This window comes from Anopheles moucheti, chromosome 2 (assembly GCF_943734755.1).
Source record: "Anopheles moucheti chromosome 2, idAnoMoucSN_F20_07, whole genome shotgun sequence".
Taxonomy (NCBI): Eukaryota; Metazoa; Arthropoda; class Insecta; order Diptera; family Culicidae; genus Anopheles; species Anopheles moucheti.
Genome location: NC_069140.1, coordinates 4,778,275 through 4,800,747, shown reverse-complemented (window position 1 = coordinate 4,800,747; position 22,473 = coordinate 4,778,275). Strand labels below are relative to the sequence as shown.

The following is a 22,473-nucleotide window of genomic DNA, read 5'->3' as shown; positions in this document are numbered from 1 at the left end:
CTGCATTAGAGACATTTCCTTTTCTAAGTACACTTGTAATAAATAGCTCTCATAATACACAATACACATACACAATACGAATGGTTCGCAAAAATTCGTTGGATTAACATAATTCACAAAATAACAAACGGATATAACTCCCAGGCAGCAAAAGAAGTAATTTTTCAACCTGCTGTAACATGATGAAAAACTGTGTTTGTTTTCCTACAGATTGGTGCGGAGTGGGGGAGGCGATTTGCTAGGCGAAAACACACGGATGTTGTGGGACGGCACACGGCACATACTCATTCATTACAACTACACACTTCCGCGCCCAATACGATCACAAAACAAACACATGCACCGTGCTCACTCGATTAATGGCGAGTTTCACTTCATTGTGACGGCGAGACGAACTCCCCGTTTCACCACAAGCACAATCCAACTCACAGCACAGTGTGTGCGCTCTCACAATATCACAGTGGGTACACCTTCGGTCAGGGGGTTGCGACGCAAAATATTTAATACGTTAGACTAGCAGCAATTGCACGGGGGGACCATAACCAAACACGACACGGGGCTTACTGGGCAAAATAAAAGCAAAAAAAAAAACTCCCACCTCCCCCTGATATCTCGAGGAAGTCCCACACACCACTTGATCTTTCCGTTTTCGAGCGATGTATTTTCCTAATTGGATCTTGCTGCATAAAGGTGGTGGGAGGGGTGACTTCTGGTGGTTTCTCTCCCTGCGCGTGTTGCGCAAACGGATATGAACTATGTGCGCAATAAGTGAAAGAAGAAAAACAACCGTTAAACACCCCGATCTACAAAATGTAGGATAATTTTACCCAATTCACAGCACACCACACGCACTCGATTTTATGGCTTGTTTTTCAACATCAACATAACGATTCTTTCGGGAGTAATGTTTGATCCTTGATCAAAGCAGGTTGGGTCAAAGCAGCAGGAAATAAAGAAAAACTGTTTCACCCTTGGCACGCACACATACACACAATTACACATCCCGGAAGTATCAGACACCTTCCTTTTACTGGGCAAGCATTCGCATACGCTCGCATACATTCATCACACCCACTATCGCAACACATAAACGCACACACGCATGCTTTAGATGACATTTGCCAGAACATCGCAATGAGCAGCGAATTTCCACCCCATTTCTACCCATGCTACCCCTTCCGAGACACTCCACACATGCTACAAAACACCGAATAGGTTGACCAGCAACATAACTAGCGGACAAAGCGAGGATGGGTGCAATGACAAAACCTTCCACGAACTGCTCCAATACAACGGCACTCACACAAAAAAGCACATGACTGATGGATGGAATTGATGGAATGAGCGAATGACGATGATGACGACGAGACGTTCCGCTGTGCGCTTCACTTGCCACCACCTAAGCCTAAGCCACACATTCTCTCTCTCACACACACACACACCTAATGGAACGTACAAAGGCGCTTTTAGAGGATCATCCTCTCCGCATGGCTGCAGCGCAGAGGGAAGGGATTTATAACCATCAATTTACGTGACGGCACCACGCACCAAGAAAACAAGATCTCTGCAGGCACGACGACCCGGGGCGGCGACGCTCTATAGCACACACCTTTGTATCCGCAGTGCATCCAAGGTTGAACAGGAGCAACACTGCACAGCACACACCGAATAAAAAACTGCGACCAACGCAACGGGGACAGCAAAAACGACGAGCAAACCGACAGGCGCGGTCTCACTTCCCGAACGATCCGAACGATTTCACAACTTGGCTCGAACTGACGGTCTACGCTGTTCGACATCGCTCCGAACCCACGGAACGGTTTTTAGTGCGCGAGCGAACGAGCAAGCCATCTCACTCTTCCCAACTGCTCTCACACCCGTACGTACCGCTACACTATCTCATCTCGCGGTAGCGTATCTCTGTCTCGCTTCGTCGCCTGCTCACCACACAGAATTACTCAGCAAATATTTTACTCACTCATCGTGGGTAAAACGCGTGTGAAGGAGATAGACCGCACATGGATGGATCGGACGTAAAAAGCGTGTGTTTTTATCAGAGCACGAAAGTTCTCCCTCTCTCTCTCTCTCTCGCTCCCTCTCTCATTCTCCGCGTAATCTTCTTTGTGCTCGTTCTTGCACTGGTATGGATTTCCCCCGTTCAAAGCTTGTTCCATCACCTTTGTGTGTTTGTTGTGTGCAGACGGTATGCTGTTTTCTTCTCTTCTTCTTATGTTGCTCCTTATGTTGACCGCCCCTGATCCGCATTGTACCATCGGTTGTTGGAAGAAGAACGGGCCTGAGAGGAAGGTATGCGTGGGCGCCCCTTCTTCTGCAGTGTCTTCAGGCCACCTCTTTTCCGGGTGAGGAGTAACTTGATTTTCCACTACGTCACGGTACAGGCGCACACACACACACACACACACCAACTGTTCGGAAGCCCCGTATAGGGGTGCCATTCAAACTTGAAGTGAGCGCTGCTGTTCGGTTCGCGTTTGTTGCGCGCCCTGCAATGCAATATACAGCGGGCGCGACGCGTAGTACGAAGATTAAAGCTGACACCGCGTGCCGCTGTTACCAAAGTACAACAAGTAAACGGCTACACAGAAACGCAATTTTGCAACAAATATATAAAAGGCGTAATAATCATCCCTGACTTGAGTGCGTAATGAACAAAGAGCACGAAGGACGACTTGGTGCTGCTACGTAGAAAGCAATGAAAAAGAAATGGAATTTAAATTTAATACAGCTACAAAAAATTATATGTTTTTTAAAGTGCAGTGAGTTGTCGAAAAAGAAAACAAACGACGATCATAAAAGAAAAAACTTTCATTAGTCCGCTTCATGCACGATAGGCATGACAAATGACGATGATAACAAAACCTTCAAATTATGTTGGCGTGATAAGTGTTGGCAAAAATAAAACCTGCCAAAATGATAAAGATGCTTCGCTTTTCCCGTGCAAGTCTACACGCAATGAACATCAACATGCACACATACACATGGCCATTCATTATAGAGACCTTTTTTTTATCAAACAGTGTTGTGTTGTACCCCTTTTTCTATTTGTTCATGGCGACGAAGCCTTACGTTTCAACATCACGAATTCAGTGAATGTTGTTGGTTCATCGCTTTGTGACCGTTAAATGGCGTCAGTTCCGGTTAATCGCCTACCCAGGGACGAACGACGCGGACTGCTGGAGCGGTACCTTATCAGAGAAAATAGTCAATAAAAACAAAGAAAAATAGATGAAACGGTCCGCTACTGCGCTGCTCCGAAGGGAATACGCAGGGGAACAACACCAGCGACACAAACAGGTTGTGACGCATAAACGGTTCAGCGTGAGGCTAAAATGCGTGTGCCTGCGTCAGGCTTGTGAGAGAATCAGTCGGCATATCTCACACGGGGTAAACGAAGCCTACTAAAACATTAAAACGCATTTTATTGCCAGTCCGTTTGTGTTTGATGTAGAGTAAGACCCAAGCCTACTACGATAGGTATTATTGTACCAGATATACATTTGGTAAAATGGTAAGAACTTACCCCTTTTCACATTATGGGATTAGCAATATAACAAATTAAAGAGAGCGGTACTAAATGTGAAGGAGTTAACGAAATTAATCAAACAAGAATTCTTAACGCACAATGCCTTCGAATCCACGCAACGCAAAAACGTGTAGTACACTACGCAGGGCGTGACATGTTACCAGAAGCTATGATTCATTGGGTTTTGCGAGGCCTGGGACACTCTCCGGTTTGTGTGTGAACGCACATGATGATAAGATAAGCTAAGCTTCCAACAATCCCACAGTACGATAACGCATCATTGCTTATCTTTCTTTTTGTGGGATTGCTAACCAAAATAATCATTTCCTTCACGAGCTTATCAACGAGATGATAACGACAATTGAGCTGCCTTAGACATTAGAAGAGCTGGAGAAACAATTCGAGTAAGAGTCCTTCTCGTCTGTTAGTCTCAATCATGAATTTATATTCATAAGTTGAATTCCTTAAAATGGGTTTATAGTGTTCGCAAATTTCACTCTGCACAAACACGAATTTAAAGTGCACTAAAAACCTCAATAACACTTCCCGTTGTGGGCCAGCTTTAGTACAGTTAACGAGTGAAAAATACTGCTCAAGTGATTCACAAAGGCAAGCTCTACTCTTTGTTGCGCGTTGGTTGTTAAACAGAATTGAATAAGGAATCTTCGTCCCACACACATCCATTTCATGTGTCAACCGCCAGGGCATTTCACGGGCTACGTCCACTGAGAGTTAACCAGACGACATTCCGGAAGCAAACACTTGCAACCCTTGCAAAACGAAACCTTACAACAGCGGTCAAGCAGACAACAGTGAGCCAACGAGGGTAAAGGAAGTGAAAAGCTTGGGAAATTCATTTATTCGTCTCACCTCATTACCAGATGGAGGAAGCGTATAATGCACTTTGTTGTCTTTCTTTTGGGAAATGAAACACGGGGATCTTACTATTCCGGTGCGAGCACAAGTGGACACAAAAGACGCTCCCTCTTCCACATCGTTTTCCAAAGGAGTGTCGTAAAGTGCGGAAGGATCTTATTTCTGAATTTTCTTGTTCGTGAGCGATACAGAGAGGAGGAAGAGAATATAGTAGCTTCCCTCTACAAAAGCTCCACAAGACGACGTGGACGACGACTCCCATCCTCGTTCTTTATGCGTTTTTCACCGGTCTTGTGGGAGGATGGGTGTCTTTCTTGTCTGCACAGAGCAGACGAAGCAGTACGGAAAGCAACTAAAACCTTAAAACCACCCGCCAGCGGACCAGATACATTTAATTTTCTTTGTCGCAGGTCATGGTTAGACACGTGGGGGGCACTAGAAGGAAACGTTTTCCTTGAAGGACAAGGAAAGATATTCGCTCTTCCGGCAGTTGTTTGAGATTCTTCGCGCCACATGAACTAGCTGGTACATGCGAACATACTTCTGGCATCATAATATGGAGCAATAAGTTTGAGAATTCTTGAAACTGGTCTGTGTTTATGCTCTTTGGCACATTCACTGAAACTCATTTTAAGAAAAATTCTATTAGAATGTACTTTACAATAATAATTTGTGCTATATTTGTATCCTACATAATGAAAACCGCAACAGACACCAACCATAGCAACCATAGCAATTTATACGTTTATTCCTTTTTATTGGAAAACCAGTATCAGGCGGTTAGAGTTTGGAAAGAACGCTCGGACAGGAATAGCAGCAGTGAATCGAACAAAGACCACCAATTTACATCAATCAAAAGCACGATAAAATGTGCAACGCACTCCGCAAGCCCATCTAATGACATTAAACTATTGGTATTGTGTTATTGCAGGCCACAAATATGGTCACAACAGTACACACGAATGATCGATCGCACAAGGAACGGAACGCGCTGTTGTGCTGTTTGTGGAACAAAGAGACTGAAAACGAATCTGGCATGGCGTTCTCGCTTAACTGACGGAGAGGATGATCATCGCAAGAAGCAAATCAACCGATCGAACTTCCGTCGCGCAATAACACACCGCGCGGCCCCGGTTCGCGATCGGATGCGTTGGGGAATAATGATCGAAGTCGCGCACGAACCGTGAAGAGAGAAGCGGCGTTTCGTTGGCGGCTTGTGGCGAAGGGGTGTGTACACAAATGGATACGGACATGACGTGCACATCAGACGACCCCATCCACAACACCACAACACACCACCATCCATCGGGGAACTATTTAGTTTTGCATTTTTTATGCGCCGTTTCTGTGAGCGCTGCTCCACTGCGCTTCAACAACGTTCCCGGGGCCATCATCGCGTTCCACAAAGGATACTGCGACGTTCTTTGAATTCCCTTGTACAAAAACCAGCTGATGGCGCGATGACGGCGATTGGTTCGAGTTCCGACCGGGAATGACTGCGAAGCGACACCAGTGGTATGTATGGTGGGGGGCTTTTGCTTTATCTACCTTTTTGCCCCCTATCCAGATCCAATGAAACTAATACGCAAGAAGACTGATGCGGGGACGGTTACTACTACCAGCGCATAGACCGACGGTGACAAGATGACCTTAAAGTGAGCAGAAGGTGTACACACCAACCGTGAATACTAACTCAAAGTGAACAAGCAAACAACACCTCAGTTTCAGTGGCTTTACATAAGGCAAAGTGAGAAGGAGGCGAAGGGCGAGTTCTGCCACCCTTCACACGCGCACAATAATGCTGCTCCTCTTCCCTGGCTACGGAAACGCTAGAAACTACTGCATCTTCTACAAAAGCAACTGTTTTCTATCCCGATGGCACAAAAAAATTCCTCCTTGGACGCGATGTGTGTTTTTTTTCTTGCGATGTGCAGGGATAGATAAGGGAACATCGAAGGGAGGGATCCCGCGATAAGAGCAGCATAAGTTGTAGTGCAAACCAGCATGTATGTGGTTGTGTTTCCATGTGTCGAGCGTTATTTAAGACGACCTGGCTTCTGCTGATGTGTGGGTTCGAGTTGTTTTTTCCACAAACATTTATTTCCTCCCTCGTCCACAGCACGTTTGAACATGAGTAGCAGAAAAGCTACCGTGTCTCAGGCCGAGTTTTGGACGGGTTGGGGACGGCAAGTTTTCCAGCAAGTCCAGTTTTGCGCGATATTCAAGAAAATTCCTTCGATCGACCTTGCGTCAGCCAGGCCGCCCCGAGAGCGAGTTCAACATATCAAAAGCCGTTAGACCAGCGCAGCAAAACAAGCTTCTTCAGGCAGTCGAGAGAGACCACAAAACCACACGACGCTGGCGCAGGAGATCGTTGTGTCGTTTCGTTCGCTTTCCGGAATAAGAACGACAATTCTACGCACGAGCCTGTGTGTAGCTGGGGGCCCACCAAAAGAATGTAGCTCCGCATTTAGGTCAGTCCGTTAGGATTGTTTCAATTTAACTTGATGGTTAGGCGGCCTAATATGGTGTCAAGCTTACCGCATAGAAATGTCAATCAGGGTGCGTAAATGAATCTAAAGAAAGCAGAAGAGACCAAATCAAACGAACATATTTAGAAAATTTTGAACATTGTTTGAAGGAAGATCTAAACAGGAGCAACAGATTGAGACCGGAAGGAAGATGTTTGTAAACATTTGAGAAAGATTGCAATACCTTCAGAATATTGCGGTTGATTGAGCAGTTGGTTGTAGAAACTTTTTCCTTGACATCAGTAACAACATAAGCTCATCGGGAATTCCTTGTGCTCCAATTGAAGCTAAAGTAATCCAATCCAATCCAACGGCTGATTCTCTCGAGGCTTTGATCAGAGCATCTTCTGAACATTCCATAGCCTGAGATTCTTCAACGTTTTAACTTCCTCAAACGACAATACATTTTTCGTTAAATTTAGCTTTGCTTTTATATGAAAAACTCACCAATATATGCATGTTGTTGACATGATACAACAAGTTTGGATTCGAGACTTAACAAGCGGAACATAACAATGTAACCGGTCAAGTTAAGACAGACCAAAACTGGACAGAGCTTGTGAAAAATTCAAATAAGATAAAAAACTAAGCATTGTGAAGCAGAATGTTAGTTAACCAATTAACATATTGAACACACACAATCCTTTACCGCACAGACCTTGGTCAAAAGCTAGCTCTTTCGGAAAAGTGTGACGTTTCGCCTCTAATCTTCGCCTCTAACCACGGTACGGCTTCTAGCGATTGTCCGAGCTAGCGACCGTGTTACATAAATAACTAATTAAAGAAATAGAACATACTAAAAGCAAACTTTAGAAAGCCGTTCAGAATAGTTGCTGTTCGATTGCTCTAAAGTGAACGTACTACGTGCTACCAGCAACACAATTATTCTACATTTTTGGTTCCTTGAGCATGCGGAAGCTAACCAGATAATACATAAACATGAACTGAGCACATGATTCGTGACAAACGGAACGGTTCCATTCGTGCCGACGACGATCGGATCGTGCCTCGTGATCACTTGTGTTGGATTGCCACACGCGGATTAATAATCGAAAGATACAAATATGGACTCCTTCCTGTTAGCTGCTGATGAGAACGGTAATTTACGCGATGAAATGCAAATACAGTTCCTGGCCGTAACGGAAACCAGAACAAAGCTCACCCGCCTGTTAAATACCCACTAAAAGAGTGACAATTCAAGGTCTGAAAGCTGGGCAACGTGGAAGAGGAAGCCAGCAGGAATGGATCTTTCACTGCACAGATCGCAGATTGACACGATCTGCACGCGGTTGTACGTTCGAACGCTACGAATACATGTATTTTGCAAATTCACACCTTTTTTCATGCCCGGTCGTCGTATCCTAACCTCCCGGAACCGAACCGCGAATGTTCGGTTCGCTTTGTCCGAGATGGTGGTGATGGTGGGGGAGGTTAGTTGGTTTTTTATGGTCCTAATGATTAACTGAACCACATCGTTTGTTTATCCGGCAGGTTCAAGATCGTCCACGTCCGTCAGTGGGCAAACATTTGCACATTCTGACAAGCGGACTGCATCGTATTCATCGTGGAATACGATTTTGAATCTCTTTCCTTCGTAACTTAACAAACAACTTACGATTACCACAGCTTCTTGGTAGTGCTGGATTTGTTTTACTTATGACTTACGAACGCACCACTCCGTATCAATCGGTTGTTAGAAAAGCACAACCACAAAAAAACACGACCGCCAGTCCGGTGCCGGTTGTTCCTTCGTATGTCAGCTCTCGTTTTTTTTTTTCGGGGGCTATAATAAATGAAAAAGACCTTCAGAGTTCGTTGAATTCTTTTCGTTGGCGCGCGATGCGTGAATCTATACCGCGATGCCAAAACAAAAAAACACAGTCCAAATAACGTCCTTTCCGCTTTACACGCAGAGGAGGTAAACCACATTCTGAGGTTATTTGTGAGTGTATGGATAATCCCACACGCCTAATAATGGCTTGGAGCAGGGGCGCGATTGCTTAGCATAAGCGGAATGTGTTTGTGTGCGGCGTGTATTCCGCGTAGCAATGGAAACTAACTCCACCAGATTATGTTCTACGTAGATATGGACGAAGTTACAAAATTCTTTTATGATTTGAAAGGAATATTTTGAAAACAGCAGCCGTATTTGTTCGTATAGAGTATCCTTCTTAACGCCACAATAACCTCAAGAGGTCTGGGTCTGTCATTGCTGACTACGGATGGGATGATTTTGGACTGGTCCTGTCCAGGCTGGGGTTTTTGGGGCTACTGAAGGGTTCTCCTATGTTTATAAAAAAATATATAAAATTTTTACAAAACATATCAGCCCCACAGTTGAAGAGAAAATATAGTAATCACATGAGCTAATCATGAATTAGAAAGATACCCTCATTTCTTCATATTATCTTGGTAAGACTGACCACTGAGTAATCATTATTGTGGAAAGAACCGAAAAATAACAGGAAACTGCTGAGTCAGCAGTAGGCTCAAGGCTAGATATTAGATGTTTGATGGTACAGTGAGGAAGCCGTGAACCAGGAAGAAAGGTTTCAGCAAGGAATTGAGCGTTCTAGACTTTAAGCGAGCTGTGTTTCAGTTAATAAACATAACAACCGCGCACATACCAGATAAGAAGTTGTAGCAACAAGGTGAAATCTTCCAATTTTCCATACTATTTTTTAAAACGTTTTTCGACTGATCTCGAATTTCACTTCTCTCGAGCATTGTTCGTTCCATTACCTGTATCTCTTCCACATCTTTATCGTTCATGCTGTGTGCGCGGAAAACCTTGAACTTTGGACGTGGATGTGGTGAAATTATTATATTACATCTCATCCCTATCGTTATCCGCCGTGCAACTCACTCAGATACATTCCTCGGTTGACTGACGGTGGATCTTCGGGTTTCATTTATATGCCCACGGTTCGCTCTACTGCTACACATTAATTTCCGTTCCACACCCACAGCTAGCTTTTCTTTGGCGTGCGGGTTCGTTGTGATTTCTTACGGTTGCACCAAGAACCCAAGCGCTGCAGACACAGCCACACTCGCAAGCCAAACAACGTGCGAGAGGCATCGCTGATGGAAAAACTGCATTATCGCAAAGGCGGCGCATCCTGTTCCTGAGTGAAGTGGAGTGTGTGTGTGTCTGACGATTAACGGGCGGAGGGAGCAGGTTGGCTATTATAATATGGCACATTCTCTCTCATCTTCCCATTTTGCTGTTTCAGGATCATAGGATCATTGATCGTGTGGCAAGGGTGGTCGTCGTCGCGTTAGGCAACGTTTCACTGGTGCCACAGGAGGAAAAAGCAAGCAGAACCTGTTTTGGTGCGATGTCAGAAACATTGTTTTGCGTGTTTCTTTCATCGCCAGATCCTCTGCCACATCTGCTGCGCATATACAGTTGGAGATGGGGAGGATTTTGTTCGTTGGAGTTCGAAGACGAAACAAGTGCACACGTTTATGCCATGGTGACTTTTTCCCATTACAAGAAAAAACACACAATTAAACCACAAATCGCTAAACGAGGTTTCTCATCGAGTGCGTTCACAAAAGGATCCCAAGAAGCAATGCCAAACAATTGTTTTAATTGTGTGCGGTTTTGTCCTTCGCAGCGATATGTCACGAAGCGATGGCACGTGATTGTCGATGAAATGGACGGGAAATGGAAAATTTACATCAACAAATATTTTTTCTTCCTGAACTCCAAGCTGAGTTCGCTTATTTGTAGCTGCACACCTCCCGTGCGCATTCTTTCGCACGTGTCAATCCCGTTCATCGCGGTTGTGCGTGGGGCCACGTGCGTATGGTTTGACATTTTATGTCGGTGTGAGGGGGGAGTGGTGTTTCTTTTTTACATTAAGCAAATGTTATAACAGGCAGTAACATTGTATCATCTTTCTAATTACACAAAACATTTCACGTTGTCTATAAATGCGATTTCGCCTCCTACTACTACAGATCTACCTAAATGGTCCGATATTTTCCAATATCAATAAACCTTATGGGAAGCAATCGCAGATGCAACAGACGGTGCTGTAAAGTGGGGTTTTACCACGTGATCTAGACGAGGCCAACCAGAGGCGACGCGCATTGGTGATGTGCAATCACATGTAGACGAGATGTGTGCTAAATGACAGGTGCAGCAGACGCAACACAGGTATCAATTGCAGTCTGGTTTGTTGCCTAACCTAATCAGATAGTAACTGAAACGTGCCAGCAAATTTCGCTACCAACCTTATCAATGTGCTACCTCCCTCTCTATGCGACTATTCGTCACAACTTTTGCGTCTTGCTTAAAGAAACACCCAAATTAAAGTACAATAAATCACTCCGACAACTCCTAGGCCCTGGTTTTAACCCATAGGCCCATGACGCAGCATAGCGGTCTACGGAGTTCAAGCAACACATCAACAGCTAGTATCGTGATAAGGGCTGGGATTAGGTGTTATCCCCGAGTAGGATTTACTCGCTTCCGAGTCTCTTGAGGGAGTATCCATTTTACAGAAGTATCCAACGCCACTAGCTAACAATTACACGAAAAACAGATTCTACGATCTGAACGCTGTGAATGTCGTATGAAAACAATGCTGCCGTTTTGTTGCTTTATCACGTACGACATATTCGGGAGTCTGAAGGTAGGGACCTCCATCATAAATATTGAACCCAACTCATGCTCTCAGGGCGTGCTGGAGGATGATAATGTGCTGCTGCTCAGTGTTTTTGCTTTTCCACGCTTCGCTTCAACATCGTCCGACCCTTACGACGATAGACGCATTTCACCGTCGACGAGCGCTATTAAATCAGATAACGAAAAACGGTGTCAAGTGGCGCGCATGTCCCACCACAGCCTTAAGCGCTGTTCGCCAACCAAAACACACATACACACATTGTTGTCGTTTTGTTTCGAGGAGTTTTTCCTTTCAAGCAAGGTTTTCCTTCGTTGCTGCTTCGTGTTGCTTCCTACGGCGAAGCAAGACATGGTTTTTCCAATACTTTAATAGGCTGCATACACGTTTGCTATCCGCTTTTACTACGTGTGATTGCTAACATTCGTGCGGAGTTGGCTGGTTGTTCCGTTGCTTTGTAGAATGCAACCATGACTCTTAAAGTGGATGTACTCATCCAAATGTCACTAGGCAGAAACACTGTAACGGGCCTTTGGTGTTCGTATCCATAAATCCAAGTACCGTCCCGACGAATGTTGGGAAATGAGTCACTGAGTGAGTTCACTTTTTCTTTTACCAAATGAAAAACACTTTCTTTAAGAATATGGAATTTTCAACTCGAAACTTTTTGTGGCCATTCGCATAAACACAACCACTGTCTCTACACATACAACCGCACGGACGCGCGCAACTGCACACTGTTTCGCTCTCTATCGCTACGGCAGTGGTAGTAGCGGTAGTGTAGTACAGTGCGTACAGTTAACGAGTTCATATACGAGCGTGCACAGTCGAACGGGGGCTGAACGCACGCGTACTGTTGCCTTCAACAAAGCATTTACAAATTGATGCCAAGAGACAGGAAGAATCAGTTGCACAATTTGTTGATGTGTGGGTGCAGTGTTAACTTGTTTGTATTGCAACTCGCGGAATGAGCAATGGACAAATAGTGCACCCCCATCATCACGAGTGGCAGCTTACGCTCTGTCGACGCATTATTCTAATCCTTTACACAATCACTTGCACCTGCTGAAGTTGTAGAAACCACAAAATACTGACTGTATCCAGTACTTCATTCATAAACTCCAGAATTCCTTAATGGCAATCTATCAAACGATGTGTATTACCTGTGAAGAAACAAAGAGGAAAAGAAAATTAAATGATTAATTAAACGCAAACCCGCTTTTAGGAAAGTAAATATAGGGCATACAGTTTTACAGCTATTACTCAAATCCTGAAGTCACCTATTGCCATGAAAACCATAGCAACACACATTTTAACTATTCGTTATCGATCGTAATTTCTAAACTTGCCAATGTTTGGCACTGAAATACTAAATATAAAGAAAAACCAGCTATCGCGAAAAGTTGGCTTGCAACACCATACAACTGTGGGATGTTGTTTTTCTTGTGGGCCATAAGAAGAGAAAAAATACACAAAAAGACCAGCATATTCGATTACTGTCCGCAACATGCAATGCGATAAAGCAGCACAACCGTCATTTGCCCGTTATGCTCTCGCTCTTTCGCTCCCATGCTGTGAGGTAGCCCTCGAATAGAAACGGGGCACAGAGAGAGGATGACGAATTGTCTTGCTTACGGGAGGATGTTGTGCAAAACCACAAACAATATTGCAATATCTTCAAGGTGCGCTCTGGAAGCATCGCAGTTTTGCTACCAATTGCACAATTGTAACCCCACAGCCCACAGTGGTGAAAATCGTGAAACCAAGGCCGTCCGTATCGTCCTTGGGTAATAGAAAATGTATACGCCTTCGATCGTGAGCCACAGCCGCCATGTTGAAATCTACCTCACATCCATATTCGACCCACAAAATGGATGGCTAGGTGAGGAGAGTTTTCTTCGAGGGCCACGATTTAGGACCGTGCTCCTGCGTTGACCCCAATTCCTGCAAGATGCTACGTACCTTTGCTGGTTGTGGAAATGGGAAATTGATATCAGCATACGATCCAAAACGCAATTTATTTGATGACACGGCAAACCCGAGCACGAAACCTTCCGTCCACGAACACTGTCAAAATTTGGGTAAACTCGATGCTCGCGGTGTGACAGTCTCTCGTCCAGCCAAGCAATAGTGTAACGCCTCGTAACTCCTCTGTTGCTGATTCCCAAGTAACAAGGGGGCCTCTTTCGGTGGCTCACCACGTAACGTGTGCAGCGTGACGTTTCTCTCACATTTCTTTTGCTGCTCATAATCTTTTATAAGTGTGTTTTGCTTCACATTTTCCGTCTTTTATATTTTTATGCATATTTCTGCTTCCACATGTATTAAATAATCATCATTTTCGGTGAAAACACAGTGAAAGTGGCTTTTCAAAAATTCAACCGAATATTTACCGAAGCACAGTAGCGCCACCTTTTGGTCATATGAGCAAGCAGCGTGTAACGTCATGCTCAAAGAAATGCCGCGACCACAGCTCAATGACTGCCGAAATAACAACAAATACAAACCGCTGTCAAAATCCAAACAGCACGGCAATTTTGCCACATTCTGCATAACAATTGTAATACTGTGCGCTTTTCTGTATCCGATTTTCTTCGTATCCTGAGCTCCTCGTTCAAGCAAAGGATCAACACAAGTTCAACTTATCCTGCTGTGGTGGATTCAACCTTGTACATCTTAAAATGAAGGAAGAAACCCAACAGTTTGGTAAGTACAGCGGCGTTCAGAACTGTTTACCCCAATCGAAATAGAATGATCTTTTATCGAATGTCTTCGTATTCCAGATGTGGCCTCCCACTTTGTTAGCATTCTTGAAAAGGACGATAACTTGTCGCCCGGCATTGCGGCCATAAAAACGCTGCTGATGGTACTGGAAAAAACTAAATGTAAGATTCACCGACCTAGAGATTCCACATGCGCTAGTGATCCGTAAGTGCACCGATAACTGTCCATTTCAGTTGATACGGTGCAGGAGTTTCATTCGACTCTTCAGGCGGCTGTGGGAGCTATGCGTAAGACGGACAAACCGATGACATCGGTTGTCTCCGGAACGGAGCTTTTCACACGATTCATTACGTTGGCGAAGATCGACGACAATACCATGGACGAAGTGCGAAACATTATGTTGAATAGAGGAAAAATGTTTCTTGAAAAGTTGCTGGAAAGCAGGAACGTGATTGCCAAGCAGGCCATCACATTCATTACTGAAGGATGCGTACGTGTTGCATAGAAAACGAGCAGCAAGTAGGAAAAAAGGAACTCGATTGTGATGCGTTTTTACTTACACCTCTTACAGCGCATTCTAACACACGCGCGATCACGAACTGTTCGAGAGGCACTGATACTGGCGGCTCAAAACAACAAACGATTCCACGTATTTGTTACACACAGTGCCCCGGATCATCACGGGTAAGCAGAAAGATTAACGAATTCATCAGGAGTATCTATATTCTTGATTTATTCTACCAGGGAGCAAATGGTAAGAGAGCTGGAAAATGCTGGAATCGACTGTACGCTAATCCTGGACACGGCCATTGGGTACGTGATGGAAACGGTGGATATGGTGCTGGTCGGTGCTGAAGGCGTTGTCGAAAGCGGTGGCATTATCAATCGTATCGGTACCGTCACGATGGCGATATGTGCCAGGGAGATGAAAAAGCCGTTCTACACGTTGGTGGAAAGTTTTAAATTCTGTCGACTGTATCCACTAAACCAGCGGGATCTACCAAATGAGTACAAGGTATGTGCTTATTAGCTTGATCCGTCGATGAATGCAATTATATTTTAACAACGCCTTTCTTTTGTAGTACAACAAGAAAAATCTCAAGGATACGGCAAAAGTACACCCGATGGTTGATTATACACCGCCCGGATACATTACTTTGCTGTTTACCGACCTCGGCATTCTGGCACCTAGTGCTGTTAGTGATGAACTAATCAAATTGTATCTGTAGGAATTGCTCTATAGAAAAGTCACAATTTTGCACCGGTTTGATAATACATGGATGCCAATGGGCCTTGTTGAGGGTAGGAAAACTTTGATTAAACATTTCTTTCGCACAATGCTCCGAATTACAGAAGGATAAAGTTTAACTTATACGTTTAATTTATGTAAATATCGCGATATTTAGCTTACCCGGCACAAACACGCAACGGGTAAGTGAGTAGACATGAGTTAACGAGAAAGGAGAAAAGGAAGTGGCCTACCGTTCGAGAAACGACTAAATGTAACATATTCCTGAAATGAGTCTTTATGCAAGTAAGTTGATAGCATCAGTAGTTCGTGACTTCCTGGTTCCATAGTGCCTGTAGTGAAAATGTGCATGCATATGACGAGTGTCGAACGGCGTATAAAAATTACGCCACGCTAAATGTTGTGCTTTGTTGATGTGAGTAATAGTTGAAGGTTGGTGGAAACCGTTCGTTCCAGTTACGAATATACGTATCTGATATTTTGATCTATTGATGCCTACCATCTGGGCTGTTACTGTTGGATGCATTTGTTTAAATGCTTTTGCGAGTATTTTTTAATGTTGTTGCTCGATTTCATGGACATCCATTGAACATTCATCTCCTGCGAGAAGTTTAATCTCAGTTATTTGTATATCCTGCGCTTATCATGCTCAAGCTAATATGTTTTGTGCGGTGTTGTGGTATACGCTATTGCTATGAAACGGTTGCAATGAGTACTGAGTAATAAATACAAGCACTTTTGGAACACACTCACTCCCAGCTTTTCAGGCCAAAGATGTTTTTTTCTTCTGTTTACACTCTTCAATTAACCCATTTTGTTGCTCTAAAGCTTCCCCCCCGATTTGCTTCCCTTTTAGCTCTATAAATCATCTCGCTCCATCTCTAAACAACTATCACACATCGTTGCAAGCGTTGCTCACATTTCTCGCATTCCATACCATTTTGTGTACCCGGCGAAGTCTTTCCCTTGATCATTCACTCGATCATTCACACCTCAAACCGCACGCATTTCCGCGTCCTCATACAAATACTTACCTTTGCCTAAATTTTGACCACAGTTGCATACTTCTACAATATACATTCGATTAAAATACGAATCCCACATTCTTCTGCCACTTTGCCCACAAACACACCTGTTTGCCTACACTTTTTCTAAAGACCTTACCCTATTTGTGTTGCGTCGTGTTTCGTTGTTATCGTTCCTTTGATAAACCCAACTCAACCTACCGTACCATCTACCTAACGATTAGCCCAACCTTTGCCACCTTTCATAGAGCCTGTACAGAGAAAAGTTGCGGCCAGCGAACTAAACCTAGTAATCGTCTCCAGTTTCCACTTATTTTGTTGTCTGTCATTTTGTTGTTATGCTCTCACCATGAATTTTCACTTACCATTTCATTTCATTTTCTGCTTGCTGCATCCGCTCTAATTCCGTTTCCCTACAGAAAGCACCTTGTTCTTAGAAGTTAAATGTTTGCAAACGAAATTCTCGCCATCCAGTGCTACGCCCTCGTCGCCATGTAGAGTAATGTAAAGCTGAACAAAAGCTGTAAGCATCAGCTGGAGTGTTATGGGGAAAATGTTCGATAGACTGGCGACATGCCGATACATCCTTTCCCGATGGAGTAATGCTCCCCCCATGCTAAACCCCATTTGAAGCATTAATCAATCGCTGCAACATTGTCAACCCTTCATTCCACAGCCCACGGGCAGCTGGCCATCCAGCGATGACATCCTTCGCTTTCGATATGCTCATCCCGGTGTCCGCCAGCCGTCAGTCCTTGGTGCAGAGCAACAGTGCGTCAACGACACTGTAAATCTCATCAAAGTGTGGTCGGCTTTCCGGTTCGTACGACCAACACTTGAGCATAAGTCGGTACATCTCGGGTGGGGCACCCTCCGGTGTCGGCATGCGATAGCCTTCGTCTATTCGTTCGCGTGCCATCGAATTGCTCATGCCCGAGTACGGTGTATCGCCTCTGCTGAAAATTTCCCACACCAATATACCGTACGACCAGACGTCACAAAGTGATGTGTATTTGCCAAAGTTCAACGCTTCCGGTGCGGTCCATTTGATTGGGATCTGTTTCATGCCACCAGACACTAGAACAGAAAACAAATATTAATATTTAACCACCCAAAACTCTACACGCCACACTCCACTCTTACCTATATATTCTTCCTCCTCGCGGGACATGCCAAAGTCGGAGATTTTTACAATGTTTTCATTCCCGATCAAACAGTTGCGGGCCGCAAGATCCCGATGGATGCAGTTCTTCGATTCCAGGTAGCGCATACCGGCCGCCGCATCCCGACACATGCCCATCATCTGCCGCTGGCCCAGCGTGGAAGCGTTTTTGCGCAGAAACATTAGCAACGAACCGCCGGCCACCAGCTCCATCACGATCATGATCGGTTGCTTCTGCACACAGATACCGATCAGCTTGACAATGTTCGGATGATCGTACTGCTTCAGAATGCGGCCTTCCTGGAGAAACTTGCGCTTTTGCTCCTCGGGCAGCGTCATCCTGCAGGTCTTAACGGCTACGAGTGTGTTTTTGGACGATTTCAGCTTCGCTTTGTACACATCGCCGAAATTGCCACGGCCAATCTTGTCCAGCAGAATCACATCGTCGTTACTGAGTTCCCAGCGTTCGCGCAGCACGGGTTTGCGTAGAACCGCCCCGGAACGTCCCGTGACTGGCAGCTCGGACTGATACTGATGCACGATCAGCTCCTGTATGCTCGGGAAGGCAGGCCCTTCGAACCGATAATGACCCTGGAAGGTGGTGATTAGTTGGGTGATGGTTCGATTAGTCGTTTAGTTGATTCTTCTCGTGCTCTACCTTACCTCGGCGGTTGTTTGCACGATGAAATGCTTGTGTCCGTTCCAGCAGACACTTAGTACGGTTTGACTTTCGTCGTTGCGGGTCGTTTCGCGCACCAGGAAGTCGCCCTCGTTGCGCAGCAATCGTACAACTTCCTCACGGGGCAGAACACCGTGGAACCATTCTTCCTCATGCAGCGGACGGTTTGTCGATAAAGTCATCTGTGATGGAAGGGGAGGTTGCATATGGAAGCATTACGTACAACAGATTCGTGAGAAACAGAATCGACGGATACAGATGTAGCAGTTGTCGGTGGATAGCGAAAGCAAACGGTGAATATGAAGGATTCGAACTGAAGATGCATTGGAATGAATGGACACGTGATCCCTTTTCAGATTGCAATAATTACTTCTATAAAAATACAAGTTGTCCAATATTTAAGGACTGTGTAGTGCGCGATGATCGTAAAGCTTTCAGTAACGTCATGAGAAATGACACCGTGCGACAGAGTCCTTAAAATTCTTATGGTGAACTCAGAAACTTCAGATGTCACCAGACCTTCAAACGTTTAAAATCACACTAGAATTACACAAAAAACGGAAGTCCCTCAAAGTGATAAGTGATAAGACTTTTCGTTTCATCAAGAGAGCAACTCTCGTTGTTACGCCCTAATATTCGAACAAAAAGGAAATTATTCCCATTGCCAATGAAGGTGAATAATTGGAGAACCGATTCTCTGAACAATGAAGGGACACTAAAGGGTCATCAATTAACGTCTGGCCTGATGGCCTGTCAGCGCCAAGAATCGTGATCGTGAAATAAATCACCTATTAGCATGATCATGTACGCCAATGGGTTGTACAACATGGGCACGATGCCGGATGAGATAGACAGATCATACGGCCGCAAGATGAGACGAGTCCCCTGTTTGAAACCGATGCCAAGTTGGCAAACTTAACATGATACTCTAACGTCTATGATGGATGTTAGTATTTTCGTTACGTGCGGAATATGAACTTCTGGCAGGGAGGAAAAAAAGACATCGAAATCGAAACATTTTCCATCAGTTTTCCCTCCGCCCCCCACTTCTTTCCATGTGTTCCATTCAAAAACAGCGGTGCGATGGTATTGGCTGTTTGTTACGGTTGCAGAAGGAATTCAGGTCAATGCTTAATTGAATTTAAATCTTTAATGTAATCGCTCGGGTGCGAGCGGAATGCTAACGGGCATTGAGAATACGCTGGAAAAGCTTGTATGTCTGATGTCAAGGACAAGGAGCAGTCAGCGTGGAAGACAAGCATACATTCTTTGTTGCACGATTAGTGTAAAGCATAAGGATACATAAGGAGAAGGTTGCTTTAAAGTGATTTGGTGACTTTGATAAGATATCTCCCACACATCCTCTCGAATGTCCTCAGCTTCAGAGAGTTCCTAATTTTGATGGTTCAATTTTTTTTCCCCAAAAAATTTGATGAACTTGTAAAATGATAAAAACGATTAAAAATTAAATTATTATAGCATCCACTCATGTAAAAAGTATGCTGGTGTTGGGACAGATGAGCATGCGATGAGTTTTATTTTCGGCTTTTGCTTCTTGTTCGCTTCTGTGCGAAGTACAGATGATGGCTGAAGACTAACGTCAACACTTATATCAAATGGAACCGCTTACCATCGCCTTAGTAACTTCGCTCAGTTTCTACAAGACCAACACCCACGCACATAAGATCGAAAAGAGAGAGAGAGACGAAGCAAAACCACGGCACGGTAGCAAGGTATGGAACACCATGTTTCGGGTGTTTGTACGATGATGACCAAAAGTACAGACATAAGCCGCAGGATCCCAACATTTTCCGTATGGTGCGCGGCGCGTGACGTATTTTTCCACCGTTCAAACACATTGACGACCGTCGGTGACGAACGTTACGGGCGAACGAAAGGCATATTTTTGGAGGTGCAGTAGGACGAAAGAAAAAGATTGAGAATAAGGAGAGTTTAAGGCGAACGATGGATTAAGGATGATTTTACTGATGTACGCGATGGTTGTGTGTCGTTCTTTAAAGTGTCCGTAATCCTTTCGATGGTGTGGATTTAAAGTTACGCCACACACATGTATGGACGGCAAAATGGGGTGATTTTGTGCAAAAACCATGTTTACCATCAGCAGCGTTCGGATGCGTTTCTTGCGCACCGGTGGCCGCGGCGGGAACAGGAAGTTGTGATAGACGCTATCGGTTTCGTACGAGGACGATGTCGATGCAGTGGTGCTGATCTCTGTACTGCTCATTTTTCGCTGGGAAATTATTTTCCGTTCACTTTTGCCCCGTATTGTGAATGCACACTTACACACCGATCCGATACAGTACCGCTTCTTCAAGTTATGTGGTCACTTTTCCGCGTATCAAATTTCAACTATAGTTAAACAAGAGATCTAGTTTTTCCAGATCATTCTTCATTCATTCAATTAGTACCTTAACTGCCTGTCTGCTTCACTAACTCTAGGCCTACTTCATTTCACACCCGCGCACTACGCGAACTACGCGGACATAAGCGCACCTCTATTCATGGTGGTAGCTAATTTTTTACTGACCATCATAACCGGGGACAGAACGAGCGCATTTTTCCCTCCCAATTTTACTCTGGATGGACGTGAAAAGCGATCGAGCGAGAGAGAAAGAGCGTCTGTGTCAAACAAAGAGCTGCCGCTATTGCTGGGTGGCGATCGTGCGCGATCTCAAGTGGTGGTTTTTTTTTTGTAAAAAGTGGGATGCAGGGGTGGAAAAAGCATACCGTGCGTAGACAGGCAGGATGCTACACGGAAAAAACGTGAATTTTCATACGTGATCGTGAAAATTCGCCACACTGTGCGCTGCGTGTGTGAGTCTAGGCTCTGGTTTTTCGATGGATTATGTGAGTGATGATTAAGATTATCACTAAGCACAGCGTCACATTCCACCCGTACGGAGATGCTCTAGTGGTAGTAAAAAAATAAACACTAAGCCCTTCTTTGCAGAATTTATCAGACGTTGCCGGGCACGTTTGTCTTTGTCGAATGGGATGACAATCAAACACGTTTTGCACACTGTGATGGCATGCTAATGTCGTGCCGCTGATGCTGTGTCTCCATCACAGATTTCATCACGCGTTAACGCGTTTGGCGTGTGTGTGTGTGACTCTGCCTATTTTTTTTACTCTACGGGTAAACATATTAAAAATAAAATTAAATCATTGCGGGATAGGAAACACTGTTCATCCGGTGCGCGTTGTTTTAAATGCGCGCAGCACATGTTTGTCTGATTTACTGCCGTCTCGCGGCAATTTTCCCCTGGTTTTTTTTTGCCCACCCTTTTCCAATCACTCGCCACGCCATAATGGTGGCAATTCTAAATGCGTCGATCGAGCAAATTGAGAATGTTTTGAACCTGCCCTTCAGATCGAAAACCGACGGTGAAAAGGGCTTTGGGAAGAGAGCGCGATAGAAAGAAAAAAGTGATAAAAAACACCATCATCTGTGAATGTCAACGTGTGGTGATTGTGTCGCTGCGAAAGGTCACTGCGGAACGAATTCGAAGTGATTGGTTGATCGGTTGATAAGTGGCGGTGAGAAGACGAGAAGGCGGCAAAACGCGACAGCGTCGTCGTTCTAACGTCGCTAAGTACTGCGTACCGGCATGGTTGTGCAATAGGGTGGGGACAAGACCACAAATAACGTGTCTTGTCGGAATGGATGAAATTGTGCAATCGGGACCAATTCCTCGCCGATGGTGATGTACCGCAATGAAGGGAAAGTGCAATGTAGTGCGTGTGCTGATCCTTTCGCTATTTGGGTCAAAGACGAGCCGTTAGCCGTTATGATGTAGATGGTAAGTGGAGGGATGAGTTATTGCTTTGTATCCACCGACAACAAGGCTGCTCACTGATTCATAAACGTTTACTTAACTAAAACAAGTAAAGAACTTAATTAAAGAAAGGTGCTACGAGAGGATTAATAGTGTAAAACGTGTAATAAGACAGCATGCAAAGTAAGGGAATTAATACTAATTGAACAACTGTTACATAAAAGCACTTGAAGAAGCACAAAACAATGAATA

At 44.5% G+C, this 22,473-nt stretch overlaps 3 protein-coding genes across 4 annotated transcripts in view; 1 reads left to right on the top strand and 2 right to left on the bottom strand.

Annotated features, from left to right (window-relative positions):
• The window catches only part of LOC128298947 (AN1-type zinc finger protein 6), a 29,448-nt gene extending 15,789 nt beyond the window's left edge, over positions 1-13,659 (bottom strand). Inside the window, exon 1 of the mRNA XM_053034762.1 lies at positions 13,548-13,659. The gene's annotated coding sequence lies outside the window, so the exon portion shown is untranslated. The remainder of the gene's footprint in view (positions 1-13,547) is intronic.
• A 462-nt stretch (positions 13,660-14,121) lies between these two features.
• Positions 14,122-15,688, top strand: LOC128309813 (translation initiation factor eIF-2B subunit alpha). The gene is made up of 6 exons (XM_053046291.1): positions 14,122-14,291; positions 14,369-14,470; positions 14,543-14,799; positions 14,881-14,993; positions 15,054-15,324; positions 15,392-15,688. The coding sequence occupies exons 1-6, from the start codon at positions 14,267-14,269 to the stop codon at positions 15,536-15,538; spliced, it is 915 nt and encodes a 304-aa protein (XP_052902251.1). The 5' UTR covers positions 14,122-14,266; the 3' UTR covers positions 15,539-15,688.
• A 440-nt stretch (positions 15,689-16,128) lies between these two features.
• LOC128309812 (tyrosine-protein kinase Fer-like) overlaps positions 16,129-22,473 on the bottom strand; it is a 29,994-nt gene continuing 23,649 nt past the window's right edge. For both annotated transcript variants that reach the window (XM_053046289.1, XM_053046290.1), the window contains 3 exons: positions 18,409-18,606; positions 17,727-18,336; positions 16,129-17,660 (listed from right to left, as the gene is read on the bottom strand). In XM_053046289.1, the coding sequence (XP_052902249.1) occupies positions 17,332-17,660; positions 17,727-18,336; positions 18,409-18,606 (1,137 nt within the window). In that variant the 3' untranslated portion in view covers positions 16,129-17,331. The remainder of the gene's footprint in view (positions 17,661-17,726; positions 18,337-18,408; positions 18,607-22,473) is intronic.